This window comes from Syngnathus floridae, chromosome 4 (genome assembly GCF_059516105.1).
Source record: "Syngnathus floridae isolate MCC-2025c chromosome 4, RoL_Sflo_1.0, whole genome shotgun sequence".
In the NCBI taxonomy this organism is placed as follows: domain Eukaryota; kingdom Metazoa; phylum Chordata; class Actinopteri; order Syngnathiformes; family Syngnathidae; genus Syngnathus; species Syngnathus floridae.
Window position 1 is genome coordinate 5,395,140 of NC_142416.1, and position 16,916 is coordinate 5,412,055.

General features: G+C 37.5%; 1 protein-coding gene and 1 long non-coding RNA gene across 11 annotated transcripts in view; one reads left to right on the plus strand and one right to left on the minus strand.

Annotated features, from left to right (window-relative positions):
• The window catches only part of tenm3 (teneurin transmembrane protein 3), a 404,606-nt gene that overhangs the window by 232,244 nt on the left and 155,446 nt on the right, over positions 1 to 16,916 (plus strand). For all 10 annotated transcript variants that reach the window (XM_088372494.1, XM_088372486.1, XM_088372491.1 and 7 more), the window contains 3 exons: positions 7,592 to 7,847; positions 8,257 to 8,358; positions 14,033 to 14,227. In XM_088372494.1, the coding sequence (XP_088228620.1) occupies positions 7,592 to 7,847; positions 8,257 to 8,358; positions 14,033 to 14,227 (553 nt within the window). The remainder of the gene's footprint in view (positions 1 to 7,591; positions 7,848 to 8,256; positions 8,359 to 14,032; positions 14,228 to 16,916) is intronic.
• LOC148398609 (uncharacterized) lies at positions 2,506 to 4,272 on the minus strand. Its single transcript, XR_015858110.1, has 3 exons — positions 3,966 to 4,272; positions 3,242 to 3,333; positions 2,506 to 3,163 (listed from the first exon to the last, which is right to left on the minus strand). It is a non-coding gene; the product is annotated as an uncharacterized LOC148398609 (long non-coding RNA).

Below are 16,916 nucleotides of genomic sequence, written 5' to 3' on the forward strand. Positions count from 1 at the left end.
TATTACCAAACCATCTGTGTCACTCCTAATCATTAAATCCATCGATCAAATTCCTCGTCTGTTATGTGAACAACGCCGCGTGCGCGCCGCACAGATCTAGTATACAACTATATTGTAGCGTTAACAAAGTACCAGGAAACACGTGGGTTTGGTAAACGTCTCTTTATTTAACAAAACAAGAGTTCAACGAGCCAACAACTACTGAACTGTAACAATAAAAACATATACAAGTTGCTACACAAAATGAAATATATCAAATAACGATAACATAAATACGTTTTTCAAACCTTGTGTCACTCCAAATCATTAAATCCTTCAAACGTGGGGCCCTTTGTCATCTTCGTCATCCTGTGATAGAAACCCTTGTCCTTATGTAAACAACCGCCGCGCTGCTGACGTCACTTGCAGGTCAAATGACAGTAATCTCTTGCTACATCGCGGTTCGTTCATCGCGGTTTCACTACATCATGGATTTTTGAATTTTGAAAAATTTGCGAAAAAATTCACATATAAGTCGCTCCTGAGTATAAGTCGCCCCCCCCACCCAAACTATGAAAAAAAAACGCGACTGATAGTCCGAAAATTACGGTAGTACCCAAGTACCCGGAAGAAACCTGATGCAAATTCTGCACAGGAAAGACGGAGCCGGAATCGAACCTGCAACCTTTGCACTGTGAGGTGGACGTCTTAACCAGTGCGTTACCGTGCCACCCTATTTGTTATTGTTTTTGAAATTATGATTTTTTAATTTGATTTAATTCCATTATTTCTGACAGGTTAATCCCTGGGAACTGAAAAAAAAAATTGCCAATATGATGAACAAACTACAATTTTTATAAATACATTAAACAGTTTTTATTTCTTAAATTCAAATTGTATGTAATTGTATTATATTTTATTTTATTCAGTAAATCTAAATTGACTTTTAAAAATCTCTGCTGTTTAAAAAAAAAAAAACATGTATCCAGATCACTTTTATATACTAAGATTGACTTTGAGTAGCTGAGCCACATGTCCAGATATAACTCTCCTTTTACTGTTGGTTCTGATTTTCTTCACGTGCAGCCTCTATACTTTGAGTGTTTATTGCCATGACTTTGCTCGTGCTGGCAGTCAGTGACTAATTGACAATTAGGCTCTGTCAATTTGTAATTGACAATAATGTATGGGCTCTTTCAAGTGAATGTGAGAAGGGCTCCCAATACACTCTTTTTGACAGCCCAATACACATCCCTATTGACGATCAACATTGGATTTCAAGCATGGATTTTGCGGACATGGCCTCAATTTGCGGGGCGGTTGAATTGAGCTTCAAGGGTTGTACATGCATGTGCTATGCGAGACGATTGGTCACCCTAAGTAGAATTGATTCGGTATTTCGCTAATAGCAAATAGAAACAGTTTGACCATCTGCAATATACAGTATATTTCAAGTCAAATTAATTTACTAGTTATAAAGTTCATATACAGTCAAAGGGCTTTACAAACCTACAGTTGACAAATATTAACTACATATATCACCTGATCATAAGCCCACTGAAGGGCAAGAAAAAAACAACCCACCAGGCTGCAATGGATAGGAAACATTTAAGGAATAATGTGGTGCTATCCGATAACAGTTAGAATAGCATGAGAGACCATTTAATAAGATGAAGTGCTGATGGAAGACACCTTCAGAGAAGAGGGTCGTTCTCAAAACCCAGGCGAGTTTGTCAATGCGGAAATTTGTGTCATGAAATTCCAGCTTGTGAGGAAACGATTGCAATAACTACACCAACCTATCCTAATCATCAGTTCCTGATAATGTAACAGTAATTTAAATATTGACAATATTATTACATTTTTCACAAAAATTCTGTGCAATGTCACTGCATCAAATATCACCACTGTTGTATATAAAAGGTACATGCTTATATTACAATACCAACATTGATATCCCTATATTCAACAACCTTATTGAATAGCTTATGTTTTTCCAATATCGTGCGGCCCTACTTTGCTTTTTTTTTTACATATTGGGTTACAATATTGATTTGCATGCTTGATATGAAAAGATTTTCATTGATATTGTTGATTGCATTTTATTTAAATGTTTAATTTCTATATTGATTTATAATTCTAATCCTAGTTCCTTAATTTGTATATTGAGTCTGTGTTGTTTTTATTTGACATTTTCCATAGTTGTCTTGATATATTTTGAAATGTTAACAATCCTTGCACATAATTTTATCATTATTATTTTTTTAACAATATTGCAATAAAACCGTGCCATGTCCTTCGCACCATGAAGAGAGTTCCTTATAATTTGTCTTTTAGAGTGGGTTAAACATTATTATGGTTGACCCTTTTGTTTAAAAATGTGTGATGAAAAAAGAAATTTGCTTTGTGATGCAAAATTAAAGAAAATGTATTCTCAAATGATCTCACAGAAAGATGTTATTGTGTGTGGAGATACTAATATAGATTTATTAAAGTATAATAATCATAAGCACACTGAATATTTTCTTAACATGATGTATAGCTCAATATTTCCAAGAATCACTAAACCAACAAAGGTCACTACAGCTAGTGCATCCGCAATTGACAATATATTTTCAAATGTTACTGATAACAGAATCATCTCAGGGATTTTATGCAGTGATATTCGTGACCATTTACCACTTTTATCATTATGCCATACTCCTCAACACCAAAGCACAGCAAGGACCCCAAAACCAAATATAAAAGAATAACCACAACAGCTCTCAGAGTTCACAAAACCAATAATAGATTGCGGTTCTCAATGAAAACGACCTGGATAGAGTTTATAAAAACTTTGCCTACTTTTATGTCATTGTTGAGTTTACATTGCCCACTCATTCAATCAAACATAAGGAAATAAAATACAGGAGAAAACTACGAGCCATGGATGACAAAAGGCCTTATAAATGCACTTAAGAAAAAACAATTCACAACAAATTTACTTCAATTTTAAGAAAATACAGGAAAGATAATTTCCACACTTTGCTTAAAAAAAAAAAAAAAATCAAAGGTACATATTTGGGAAATTTTAAATAGTCTAATGCTGTGCTTTGCAGTGCTTCTCAAAGAATGTTGGTTTGCAGTCCACCAAGTTGAAAGTGAGTTGTAAATGGATTCAATGATTGTCAATGTAGGTCCAAACCTAGGAAAAAGTGGCGGCTGTGGCTCAGGCAGTAGAGTGGGTCGTTTAGTAACCGGAGGGTTGGCGGTTCGATCCTACCTCATATGTAGTTGTGTCCTTGGGCAAGACACTTCACACACCTTGCCTCCAGGTCGCCATTGTAAATGAGAAAGTGTTCTCAATTGGCTTACCTGGTAAAACATTGAATTAAAAAAAAAAAAAAAAAAAAAAGACTGCAACTACTGTCTGTGATCCCAAACTTACAAATTCTATCTTTCTCAGACCTATTGACAAGAATGACATTTTAGAACATGTCTAAAACTTAGACTGTAATGGGCTGAATATGACAATAAATAATGTTATTATTGATGTTTTAAAACCAATAAACTATTTATGTAATCTCTCCTTCTAGCCAGGGAGATTCCCAACCAAAATGAAAACTGCCAAAGTCATTACAATTTTCAAAGATGGAGACAGACAAAAATTTTCAAACTATAGGCCTATCTTTGCTGCCCAAACTGTCTAAAACACTTGAAAAATTGTTTGCAGATCATTTGGATAATTTCATTAATAAATTCAAATTATTGAATGACAGCCAATACGGCTTCAGAGAAAACTCATCAACTTTGCTGGCATTAATAGATCTGGTGGAAGAAATCACAATCATTATAGAATATATACAGTAATATATACAACAAACTATACTCTATGGCAGTCTTCATATAGTTAAAAAAAGCCTTTGATACCATATATCATAATATTCTCATTTATAAACTACTATTTTGGAAGAAGAGGTAAACCCCTCGAGTGGCAAAAATCATACCTTTCAGATAGACAGCAGTTTGTGCAAATTGAGGAGCACCGTTCCAACCTTCAGTCCACTTTTGGTGTCCCATGAGGATCGATTTTGGGTCCACTTTTGTTTCTATTGTATATTAATGACATATGTGATATATCAAAAATATTTAAATTGGTTCTATTTGCTGATGACACACATAAACTATGCTGTGGAAAGGATTTGAAAAAAATGCTGGTTGATATAACTGCGGAAATGGAAAAAGTAAAGGCCTGGTTCGACGACAACAAATTATCTCAACCTAAAAAAAAAAGTCTTGGATATTTGGTAACAAATGAATAAACAAAACCCCAGATAGAAAACATTCAAAACAAGATAGCTAAATCCATTTCCATTATGAATAAATCTAAGTACACACTAAATTATAAAACTTTATTCACTCTTTATAGGGCACTAATGCTGCCCTATTTGACATATTGTTTGTAAATATGGGGGAACACTTATAGAACCAATTTACAATCTCTTATCGTATTGCAAAAAAAAGGGTCCTCTGCGTTATTCACAAGGTAGGCTACAGGGACCATACTAATCCATTAGTCCTATAATCTGGAGCATTAAAATTAGAAGATTTGATCAAATCTAAAACGTTACAAATCATGCATAAGGCTAAACACAATTTGCTACCCAGAAACATACAGGCTTTATTTTCTAGTAAAGAAGTAAAATGTAACCTTTGAGGTAATAATGATTTTTAATAACATGGTTTTTGGACAACCACTGAGAATTTTTTTATCACTACGTGTGGAGTCAATTTATGGAACAATCTTGATGAGGAAATTAAAGACACTTCTTCCCTCCAACTTTTTGAATACAGCTATAAGCAGAAGTCACTGCGTCACTATTACATAATTGGGGTCAAACAAAAAACGTTAGTCCATTCTCTGAACAAATACTTTGAGTCCAATTTCATCACTTAAAAATAACTTAAACTCTATACACGACTACAAACGGCCAGGAGTTGAATGTAAATATTTCAAACACATGTTATTTTTGTACGACTATACATGAAAATGCAAAGAGCCTAATGTAAATATTTGAATTGCTAACTTTATTTTTGTACAACTACAAATAAAAGGCTAGGAGTCTATTGTATTGATCCAGATTTACTTTATTTTTGCACGACTATAAACAAAAGGCTGGGAGCCTATAGATTAATTTTCTTTTTTTGCATGACTATAAACTCAGAGAGCCTGTAGATTCAAGTATATTTTTCTTTTCGTACAACTATAAACAAAAGGCTGGGCGCCTATCGATACAAATGTATTTTATTTCTGCATGACTATGAACGAAAGTCTCGGAGCCTATAAATTCAAATATTTGTCCTCTCTGATGAAGGCGGAAGAAACCGCCGAAACATGTCAGGTGAATAACCTAAAACAATTTGTTTGATATAAAAGAAACCAGTGAAGTGATCAAATATTTGTCTTTTGGTACAACTATAAACGAAAGACTCGGAGCCTATTGATTCAAATGTATTCATACAACTATAAACGAATGGCTAGGAGCCCATAGATTCAAATATATTTATTTTTGTATGACTATAAACGAAAGGTTAAGTGCGTATGGATTCAAAGGTATTTATTTTTGTATGACTATAAACGTAAAGCTATGTGTCTAATGGTAACTATCAATATTCATTTTAATGTTGGACGATTTTAAACAAAAGGAATACCGTAATTTCCGGTGTATAAGCCGCAACTTTTTTCCAAAATTTTGAACCCTGCGGCTTATAGTCAGGTGCGGCTTATATAAGATTTTTTCGTGATTTTTGTGATGACTTGATCACTTTTACTCTTAACACTATTATATACAGTAAAAGCTACAAAACAAACTGACAATAACTCGTTTTCAAATCAGACGAGTATAAACTGGTCAAATATTTAAAAAAATATATATTATCAAAAGTGAAGGCAATTTGCAGTTCTAGTAATGGCACACAAATTTGATGCACAATTTGTCTTCGTGGGCCACATAGAATAATGTGGCGGGCCGTATCTGGCCCCCGGGCCTTGAGTTTGACACCTGTGCTCTAAACCCTTTCTCTTTGCCATGTGACTCAGAGATTACACAAAGCAGTGGCGCGATTTGGACCATCTGCATTGTATTAAAACCCAATCAATCAGCATTTAAATTAAATTCTTCTGACATTTTGCTCACCAAAAACAAGTTGTAATGAATGTGAACTTTTAATGCATTTTATTCAGAAGGTTACTTTGAATCCTGAGGCTTAAATGGCGGCGCAGCGTACTTATGGATTTTTATGGCCTCCAGGGGGCGCTCTAGCAGGAAGCAAGAGCGAGACTGGTGAAGTAGAGATAATGCGCCGAAGAAGACGTGCTAGTTTATGTTTACAACATTTCGCGCATCACGCGGAACGCGATCAAGACGGACATTACTGAAAGGAAGCTTTTATACAAAAACCGTCATTATGGGGGACAAAAGAAATGCGTATGATGCCGCTTTTAAGCTAAAGGCGGTCGATGTTGATGACATTGTGTTGCGGCACCCTTTTCTTTATTTCGTGGTCCCGTCTACTCTGGAGTTATACGTGTCGCTTGCCAGTTTAATGTAATTTAGCGCTTCGTGCATACATAAGATTAGCATGAACAGACCCTCATCATGGAAAATGCTAGAAGAAATGGATAAAAACGACGACGAAAGAGATACTGAGAAAGTGTGTGGCGAAGGATATCTAACGCTATTCCAATCGGAAATTGAAGAGGAAGACTTCGACGGTTTCAGTGCACAGGAGGAAGATGAAGACAATGAAGCTCTTTTTTTTACTTTTACTTTAACCAGCCCTGTTAGTGCTGCGCTACCGTGTTGCTGCTGTGTTACCGCTGCGTCTCAGTGACTTTTACCGGAATGTTATATTTAATCAAACCCTATTAGTGCTGTGTTACTTCCGTGTTGCTGCGGTTTTACTGCCGCATCACAGGCAGTGTTTGGAAAGAAATGTTAAGGTATGTTATTAAAACTTTAAAAAACCTTTTGTGTCCAGTATTTCTTTGTTAATAACTTGCGTGCACACTTCCGTGTTGTCGCGGTACTACCGCTGCGTCACAGGCAATGTTTAGAAAGACATGTTAAAGCATGTTATTCAAACTTCAAAAAGGCTTTCTGTGTACTGTCTTTCTTTGTAAAAAACTCGTGTGCACGTGCGGCTTATAGTCCGGTGTGCCTTATGTAAGAAAAAAACTAATATCCCCGAATTTAAGCTGGTGCGGCTTATACACCGGTGCGGTTTATACACCGGAAATTACCGTAAGTAGTTATTTATCAATGGTAAATTTGATTTTTGTATGAACAAGAAATACCTTAATGTTATCTTAACTCTTTTCCTATTGTTTTGGTGTACCTGTCATTCTGATGTTACTCTGTAAAGAAAGTGTAACCCAAGAAAAATGTTCACCCACAATTCGGGGTAGGTCTCTCTAAATTCTATGAATGTTTACCTACTCCTTTGAGCCCCCCAAAAAATTGTTGTTTTCATACATTGATGGGTTTTTTTGTTTTTTTTTTGGACTAAACTGCTTATAAACTTAGGGAAATGAAAAATGAAAAATGAAATGAAATGCGTGCTTATCTTCCAGTATGACTTTGTGGAGCTGCTTGATGGAAGTCGACTAATTTCCAAAGACAAGCGATCCTTGAGTGACGCAGAAACGACACTCATACACTCACTTGGAAGTTTTGAAAAGGACCCTGGAGGAGAGATCCGTCACAGACGATCAGTTAACACACACGAGGCTGGCTTCATCCAGTACCTGGCCACAGGCATTTGGCATCTGGCATTTTACAATGATGGGCGCAATATAGAACAAGTGTCTTACAATACTATCTTCATCGGTAAGTCTTTGCTGGAGGTACTCTCATGCTTCATAATAAATAGTAAGGTATGGAAAAAGGTACTTAAAAAGAAAAAATTACTTAAACCATCAGTGGCGCAAAAAATAGTTTGGATCTCATAATTCAAAGACAAAAATTCATATGGCAATATATTTGATAAAACATGAGGGTTTTGTGTGTAACACAGCAGAGACAAAATGGTGTGTGTGATGCAGAGAACGAGCAAGGAAGCAGCAAAATTGGATGTTAGAAACTGTTGATTGGACTGACTAGCTGTAACTATAGCAACCGTAGCAGACAGTTCTTCCAATGTGTGTTTTACTTCACACATTATATACTGTAGTTCCATATACTGCCTACCCAATTAATTTGCACCCTTGTACCACCTCTTTGCTTCTGTCTACATCAGAGTCGATTATGGAGTGTCCCCAGAATTGTCATGGAAACGGAGATTGTCTCTCAGGAATATGCCATTGTTTTCCAGGATTTCTGGGGCCTGACTGCTCTCGAGGTACACACACACACACAGTCTGCCTCCCATATGGAAGATAATTGCTATGAATGTGTTATATGCGTAGTGAGTGTGACTTGCACATGCTGAATGAATGCTGTTGAAAACTGTTAAATTCGATTACGTTGGATAAAGGATTTGAATCCATTTTTCTTATCAGTTTTGATATCTGCCGTTCCACTGCCACAAACCTCCCTCAACTCTTGAGTGCCTCCACCCAACTCCTCCCAAACATCCACTAGTACGCCTCCAGTTCATTGCTATACAGTACTGTATAGTTTCTATATAATCAATCATTGTGTGAATTCTTGAAAACCCTTCTCACAATTTCTGATGCCAAAACGCTTTTTTAATTTACTCCAGCCCATATGCACACTACCGAGATACAATTTAGTAGGTAAATAAAAATAAGAATGTGACCATTACTATTAGGACGGCATGGTGAGGAGCTGGTTAGCAAGTCCGCCTCACAGTTTGATTCAGGCTCCGGTCTTCCTGTGTGGTTTGTATGTTCTCCCCGTGTGAGGGTTTTCTCACCGCTCTGACCCCACTCCCACCCTCCCCCCAAGTTTTACTCGCTAGTCATTCAACTTTGTATGGTCCTTATATCATTGGTTTAAAATACTACTTGAAAATGTATTTACGACGAAAAAAATTGGGGTCCATGACCAAACCGCATTAGACAGAAAGTTGCGTAGAATGTAAGCGTGTAACATCGAGGTTCAGGTGTGTATGATTCCGAAAGGGGGAAGGTCATTTGAGCACCTCATTCACAAAAGAACTCAATTCAAAGAGCGTGGCCAGACACAGTAGTAGAAAAAGTGGCCGCTTTAATCTCTCTTTAATCCAATTCACATAGCATTGAAATGCCTTCCTCAGTCCACCTGGCATTGTCATCTGCGTATTGCTTCTCTTTTAATATAAATGTCAACAGACTAAGATGTAGGTTATGAACGGCAAACAGACTCCTTCGGCTGCCAAACAACATGCCTGAAGTAAATTAACGTGACAATAAGACCCCTTTGGCTGCCTAAAAACAAGACTTTCTATAAAACACGCTTTCAGGGTGAACGCGCTTCCCAAATTCTGGTCTCGAAAAAACGCATACCATCGAGCTTCAGCTGTACTAAAAACAATACAACAGTACAATAATAGACTTATGTTGAAATTATACCTCATCGAGAATATAAAAAACTGAGAATCATTATTGGAATGGAAATTTTAAACAACAGCTGCTGCATCATTTGTATTTTGCTCTTGGTAGGAGGCCCATATCTTTTTTGGCCAGTGTGGGGATGTATAAAAACACTGGGTTGTTGCGCATACAAATCAGAAAGTGATAATGTTCTGTTTCCTCCTGTAGCTATTGCCACAGTGTCTTACTTAATTTAAAAACAGAAACATAAGCAGGTGTCCAGTGTGGTGTCACCCATTGCTGAAGTAGGAATATGACCAGCAATTGAATAACTTTATTGGTTTGTTGCAGTATTGAGAGGAGTTAGACTATTAAATAATCAAAGTACAGTAATCCCTCGTTTATCGTGGATAGTTGGTTCCAAGACCACCCGCGACATGTAAAAATCAGCAAAGTAGTGTCACCCTTTCATTTTTATCATATATACCGTATTTTTCGGACGAAAAGTCGTTCTGGAGTACAAGTCGCATCAACCACAAAATGCACAATATAGAGGAAAAAAACATATAAGTCGCACCGGAGTTTAAGTTGCATTTTGGGGGAAGTTTATTCGACAAAATCCAACACCAAGAGCAGACATTAACCAGCAACAACTGGCTAACGATACGGTATGCTAACGTGACATAAACACGAGGAGCTACGAATGGGCCTGATGTAACATTAACAGTTATTCAAATAACTATGACATAAATAACGCGTTTATCAAACCATCTGTGTCACTCTTAATCATTAAATCCATCGATTGAATTCGTCGTCCTTTCTGTAAACAATGCAGCGTGTGCGGTGCACCGCTGACGTTGGACTCGTCGTCAGCTGCAGTTCAAATTATTCCACAGGCCCATATGACAATCTTTAAACTATATATCAAATAACAGTAATATAAACAACAATTCTATCGAACCATCCGTGTCACTCCAAATCTTTAATCCATTGGAATCGTCGTCTTGTGTCACTTTAAAAATAAAATAAAAAAACAGCTGTTGACGCCGGAAGGAACTACGTGCGCCGCTGACGTCAGACTAGATATATCAAATAAATGTAATTTAAAGAACAATTTTAACAAACCACCAGTGACATTCTAAATCATTCAATCCATCGGAATATTCATCCTCTGTGTCAATTAAAAAAAAAAAAAAAAAACACGGCTGTTGACACCTGAACTATGTGCGCTGCTGACTAGATATATCAAATAAATGTAATATAAACAAATTTTTTAACGAACCATCCGTGTCGCTCCAAATCATTAAATCCATCGGAATATTCATCCTCTGTGTAAAAAAAATAAAATAAAAAAAATAAAAATCCAGCTGTTGATTCCCTACTTACGTGCGCCGATGACGTCAGGCTCGTCGTCAGCCTCGTCGTCAGCCTCGTCGTCAGCCTCGTCGTCAGCCTCGTCGTCAGCCTCGTCGTCAGCCTCGTCGTCAGCCTCGTCGTCAGCCTCGTCATCAATTGCGGCTCCAATTATTCCACAGATCTACGTATATAACTATATTGTAGCGTTACCAAAGTACCAGGCAAGACGTGGGTTTGGTAACCGGCGCTTTATTTCACAAAACAAGAGCTCAACATATGAGCCAACACACGCAAGCGCTCTGGATCGGTCTTCCCGTCTCTCCCCCTGCTGCCTTCACGGCCTCGCTAGACAATCAGAAACTACTGAAGTCTATCAACATACACGTTGCTACTCTAAATAAACTGTATGTCAAGTAACTATAACATAAATAACAAGTTTATCAAACAATCTGTGTCACTCCAAATCATTAAATCTCCTGACTCCGGAAGTCAGTGAATGGAACGCATTGTCAGTGAGGCTCCAATTATTCCACAGCCATAGTGTGCCCTCATGCGATTTCAAATGAAAATAACATGTGAAGTGATCAACTATACTAGTAAATAAGTAATGTGTTAATGGTCAAGTAACAATTTGTAAACATTTTAACATATAAGTCGCTCCTGAGTATAAGTTGCCCCCCCACCCAAACTATGAAAGAAACCACAACTTATAGTCCGGAAAATACAGTACATTTTTTTGTGTATCAATAAGTGTATATTAAACCATATAAGTGCATATATTATCATTAGAATATTAAATAATAGTTTAAAACATGTACATATTATATTAATACGTAGTATAAATGACATACAGAAAATAATGTATAAATAGTATAAATATAATTATGGTACGTGTGTGTGCGTGTGTGTGTGCGTGTGTTTGCATGTGTGTGTGTGTGTGTAACATATGTAGATGTAGCTAAAGTATACTTACTGTTAATATGTTTTTAGAACTCTTATTATTATAACAACTTTTTTATTACAAGGTACAAGTGTACATACTGTAAATATGTTTTTAGAACTCTTACTATTATAAAAAATATTACAAGGTACAACACTGTAAATATGTTTTTAGAACTCTTATTATTATAAAAAAATATAACAAGGTACAACACTGTAAATATGTTTTCCGAACTCTTATTATTATAATAACAACTTTTTAATAAAACGGTACAAGCAATCGTACAACAAGGTACAACACTGTAAATATGTTTTTAGAACTCTCATTATTATAACAACTTTTTTTTTTAAAAAAAGGTACTGCAATTGTTTGGGCACCCCCTGCCTTCTGCTGGCCTGTGGCCAAACTATGAAAGAAACAGCAACTTATAGTCCGAAAAATATGGTACATTTTTTGTGTATCAATAAGTGTATATTAAACCATATAAGCGCATATATTATCATTAGAACATTAAATAATAGTTTCAAATATGTAAATACTATATTAATACGTAGTATAAATGACATACAGAAAATAACGTATAAATACAATAAATATAAATATGGTACCTGTGTGCGTGTGTGTGTGTGTGTGTGTGTGTGTGCGTGCGTGCGTGTGTAACATATGTAGATGTAGCTAAAGTATACATACTGTTAATATGTTTTTAGAACTCTTTTATTATATTACAACTTTTTTATAACAAGGTACAAGTGTACATACTGTAAATGTTTTTAGAACTCTTATTATTATAAAAAATCATAACAAGGTACAATACTGTGTTAGATTCTGTCCACAATTTAGGGAGCGCGTTATCTGCGCCTCACGGCAAAAGCCTTTGCCAATCACCTGTTATTCAATTTACTCACTGCGTGCTCGTTTGATTTCTTCAGATTTAGGAAAATGCAAAGACACTGAAGCAGAAATTAGACTTAGACAGCTTGGTTGAGTTCAATCACAATTCTTGTTCAAAAAGCTCTGTTTTCAGGAAAGTGCAATACAGCGCTGGGCCCTTCAAGAGCGGAAAGTCTCCATTCAGAAAAGGCAAAGTCCAAGGTTGTTAGATCAGTTTTATATTCAGTAGCACATTGTGGGCTGGGATTGATGGGCGATGAGTCTTCGGGGTGGGGCAAGTTCGAAGGAGAGTCTGCTTCCATGGGAGTGGTGCTGGTTATGGGCGATTCGGTGTGTTGGTGGGGGGCTGTTGGTGTGTGTGTGTGGAGGGGGCTGTTGTCTTCCATCCCGTCTCTCGGCCTTGGCGATCATCTTTGGCCGAGTTCTCGGGTGGCTCCTTCTGGCACCCACTGGTTTTATCTCCACGTGACCTTCCTGTGAACATTCTTCTCCAATCTTGGACATACACTGTCGTACCGCATTCAACCGTATCTTTTCTTTGTTAGGCAAACTATTTCCCTCTGTGCAGAGCGTTCAGTAGTAATCAAAAACTGGCGTCTAGCATTAGTCAAAACATAAGATACAATCAAGTACTGAACGGTCAAGACGACTCTGGCCGTGTCCATGATTCACAGAAAAAACATCAGGCATGCATTCCACAGTTCCTTAAGGGTCATTGAGCTATTTAGGCAATATATCAAAAGTCATTTGTTATTTCAAAGTCCTCAGAAATATATATATCAGATCATAAAGTTATAAAAACCTTTCTCATCACCACTTATCAAAAATGTCTAGTTATGTCTTCTTTATTGATTTGGTGTGTAGGTATAATTATATGCTTCAAATGTTTCTTTTATTTATTTAATATGTGAATATACTTGTCTGCTTATGTACTTTATTCAATGAGGTTTGAGCATATCTGTTTTTGTAGCGAGGCAGGACTTTTTGTATTTCGACCTCATTCCTTCAACTGTAAATATGTTTTTAGAACTCTTATTATTATAACAGTTTTTTATAAAAAGGTACAAGCAATTGCACAACAAGGTACAACATTGTAAATATGTTTTTAGAACTCTTATTATGATCACAACTTTTTTTTATAAAAAGGTACTGCAATTGTGTGGGCACCCCCTGCCTTCTGCTGTCCTGTGGGCAACTTTCGTGCCATAATTCCTCAATTTAGAAGTTTTATTTTGAATTTTTGATGTTTTTTTAATTTGGAAGGAAAAAAAATCTGCGATGTACTGAAGCCGCGATAAATGAACCGCGATGTAGCGAAGGATTACTGTAATTCGTATTTGTGTCCTGTCCAGCATCCTGTCCTGTGCTGTGCAGTGGGAATGGCCAGTATTCCCGTGGACGCTGCCAGTGCTATAGCGGGTGGAAAGGCACCGAGTGTGATGTGCCCTACAACCAATGTATTGACATCCATTGTGGAGGACATGGCATTTGCATTATGGGCGCCTGCATCTGCAATACTGGTTATCAAGGAGACAATTGTGAAGAAGGTAAATGGCGTTTCAAAGACTAACTCTTCATCAATTTTCTAAAGAATAATGCAAATAAAAAATAGCCGTACCAGGGTCAACGAGTCCATGTCATATCAAAGTCAAAGTCTGCTTTATTGTCAATTTCTTCACATGTCAAGACACACAAAGAGATCGAAACTGATAAGACATATCACATATATATATATATATATATGTGTGTATATATATGTGTATATATATATATGTGTATATATATATATATATATATATATGGCATGAATTCAATAAACTTTTCTGATAAGGTTTTGGTCAGGTACGTGGCAGAGGGGGTTGTTAATCAGTTTCAGCTGCATTGGTGTTGATGGAATTAACAACAGGTGCACTAGAGGGTCAACAACGAGATGGTCCACAAAACAGGACTGATTTTGCAGGTGGAGGCCATTTCAAGTTCCTCCCTCTTGATCTTTTTTAACTGTTTTTCCACAACTGTTGGCTTTAGCTAGAGTCATTATCACGACTGGGAGCATGAGGCAATTTCTTAACCCTCCTGAAGTTGCGCAGATTGTCCAACTCCTCCAGGATGGCACATCCATGCGTGCTGTGGCAAGAAGATTTGATGTGTCTCCCAGTAATAGTAAAGTCTCCAGAACATGGAGGAGATTCCAGGAGACAGGCAGTTACTCTCGAAGAGCTGGACAGGGCCGTAGACGGCAGCAGTACCGATATCTGCTGCTTTGTGCAAGGAGGAACAGGTTGAGCACTGCCCGAGCCCTACAGAATGACCTCCAGCAGGCTACTGGTGTGAATGTCTCTGCCCAAACAGTCAGAAACAGACTTCACGAGGGTGGCCTCAGGGCACGACGTCTTGTAGTGTTTCCTGTGCTCATTGCTCAGCACCGTGGAGCTCGATTGGCATTTGCCATAGAACACCAGAATTGGCAAGTCCGCCACTGGCGCCCTGTGCTTTTCACAGATGAGAGCAGGTTTAGCCTGAGCACCTGTGATAGACGTGAAAGGGTCTGGAGAAGCCAAGGAGAGTGCTGTGCTGCCTGCAACATCATTCAGCATGACCGGTTTGGTGGTGGGTCAGTGATGGTCTGGGGGGGCATTTCCATGGAGGGACGAACTGACCTCTACAGGCTAGAGAACGGCAGTCTGACTGCCATTAGGTATTAGGATGAAATCCTTGCACCCATGGTCAGACCCTACGCTGGTGCAGTAGGTCCTGGGTTCCTCCTGATCCACAACAATGCCCGGCCAATTGTAGCAAGAGTATGCAGACGGTATCTGGAGAATGAAGGAATTGACACAATTGAATGGCCCTCACGATCACCTGATCTAAACCCGATAGAACACCTCTGGGACATAATTTTTCGGTCCATCATACACCGCCAGGTTGCTCCTCAGACTTTACAGGAGCTCACTGATGCCCTTAGACAGATCTGGGAGGACATCTTACAAGACACCATCCGTCGTCTCATTAGGAGCATGCCGCGACGTTGTAAGCATGCATACAAGCTCGTGGGGGCCATACAAGATATTGAAAAGAATTTTGAGTCGCAGAAATTGAATTTAGGCAAAAAGGACGAGCCTGTCATATCATTTTTTTCACTTTGATTTTTGGGGTGTCTGTATACTGAGCCCTCTGTAGGCTGAAAACTTTTATTTCCATCAAAAGATGTGGCATCCTTTTGTTCCTGAGACATTAAACTGTCCATATCAGTATAGATATCACCCCAAAAATATTCACCATTGAAATCTGATGTGTTTTTAAAGTGTTCCTTTAATGTTTTTGAGCAGTGTATTATATTGGTCCACGGACAAACAAAACATTCAAGTAAACAATACAAAAAGCAAAACCAAGAAGGCACATACAATGAATAAATAAGAGCAATGAATAAATAATAAATAAATAAATAAATAAGAGCAACATGGTTGAAATGGAGCAATTGTGCATACAGCAGACAGTCAGAATATAGCGCAAAAGTACAGGAGGAATAGTGCAAGGCAGCCAACGTGGCGCAAGGCCAGGACGTTATGCAGCCGAGGGTGGAGGAGGGAGAGAGTTCATATAACCTGTAGTAATTGTACAGGCAATGTTTTAAGTGACATTTCAAAATGATTAGTTTGTCATGCAAGTCGTGAAAATAGGTTAACCACTATTACTACTGTCATCAAAAAGCGACTCTTAACTGTTATGAACATTCCCTCCATTTATCCACTGTTGTCAACTAGTGTACAAATAATGTAACCATTTACATTCAATAAATATTAACTGTTTGAATTTTGATTAGAAGTAATTACATGTATGTGTATGTGTATAACAGAATTTTAGTGGTTTTTCTGTCTTTCCAGAGGCCGGTCTTTCTTTGTAATACAAAGTGTCACACAAAACCCACGTAAAAACAAATGAAAAGCAAAACACCTTATTAATGTATTGTATTAAATTAACTTGAACAACCATCCACAAATCAAATATAGGTTCTGTATAATGGACGATATAATTTGACATGTGATAAGTGCAGTGAATAATGCTGCTTCCAAAGTTAAATGTGTCTGGTACCAGTACCATATGTTGGTGTCAAAAATGGCTTGATACCGTTTATTTTTAGCACAGGTAAAAAAATAAAAGATGTACGAACCGCTATCAAGGGCCTTCGCAGATCTGGCAACGTTGGGGTATTTGCACCTCAGGATAATGGCACAA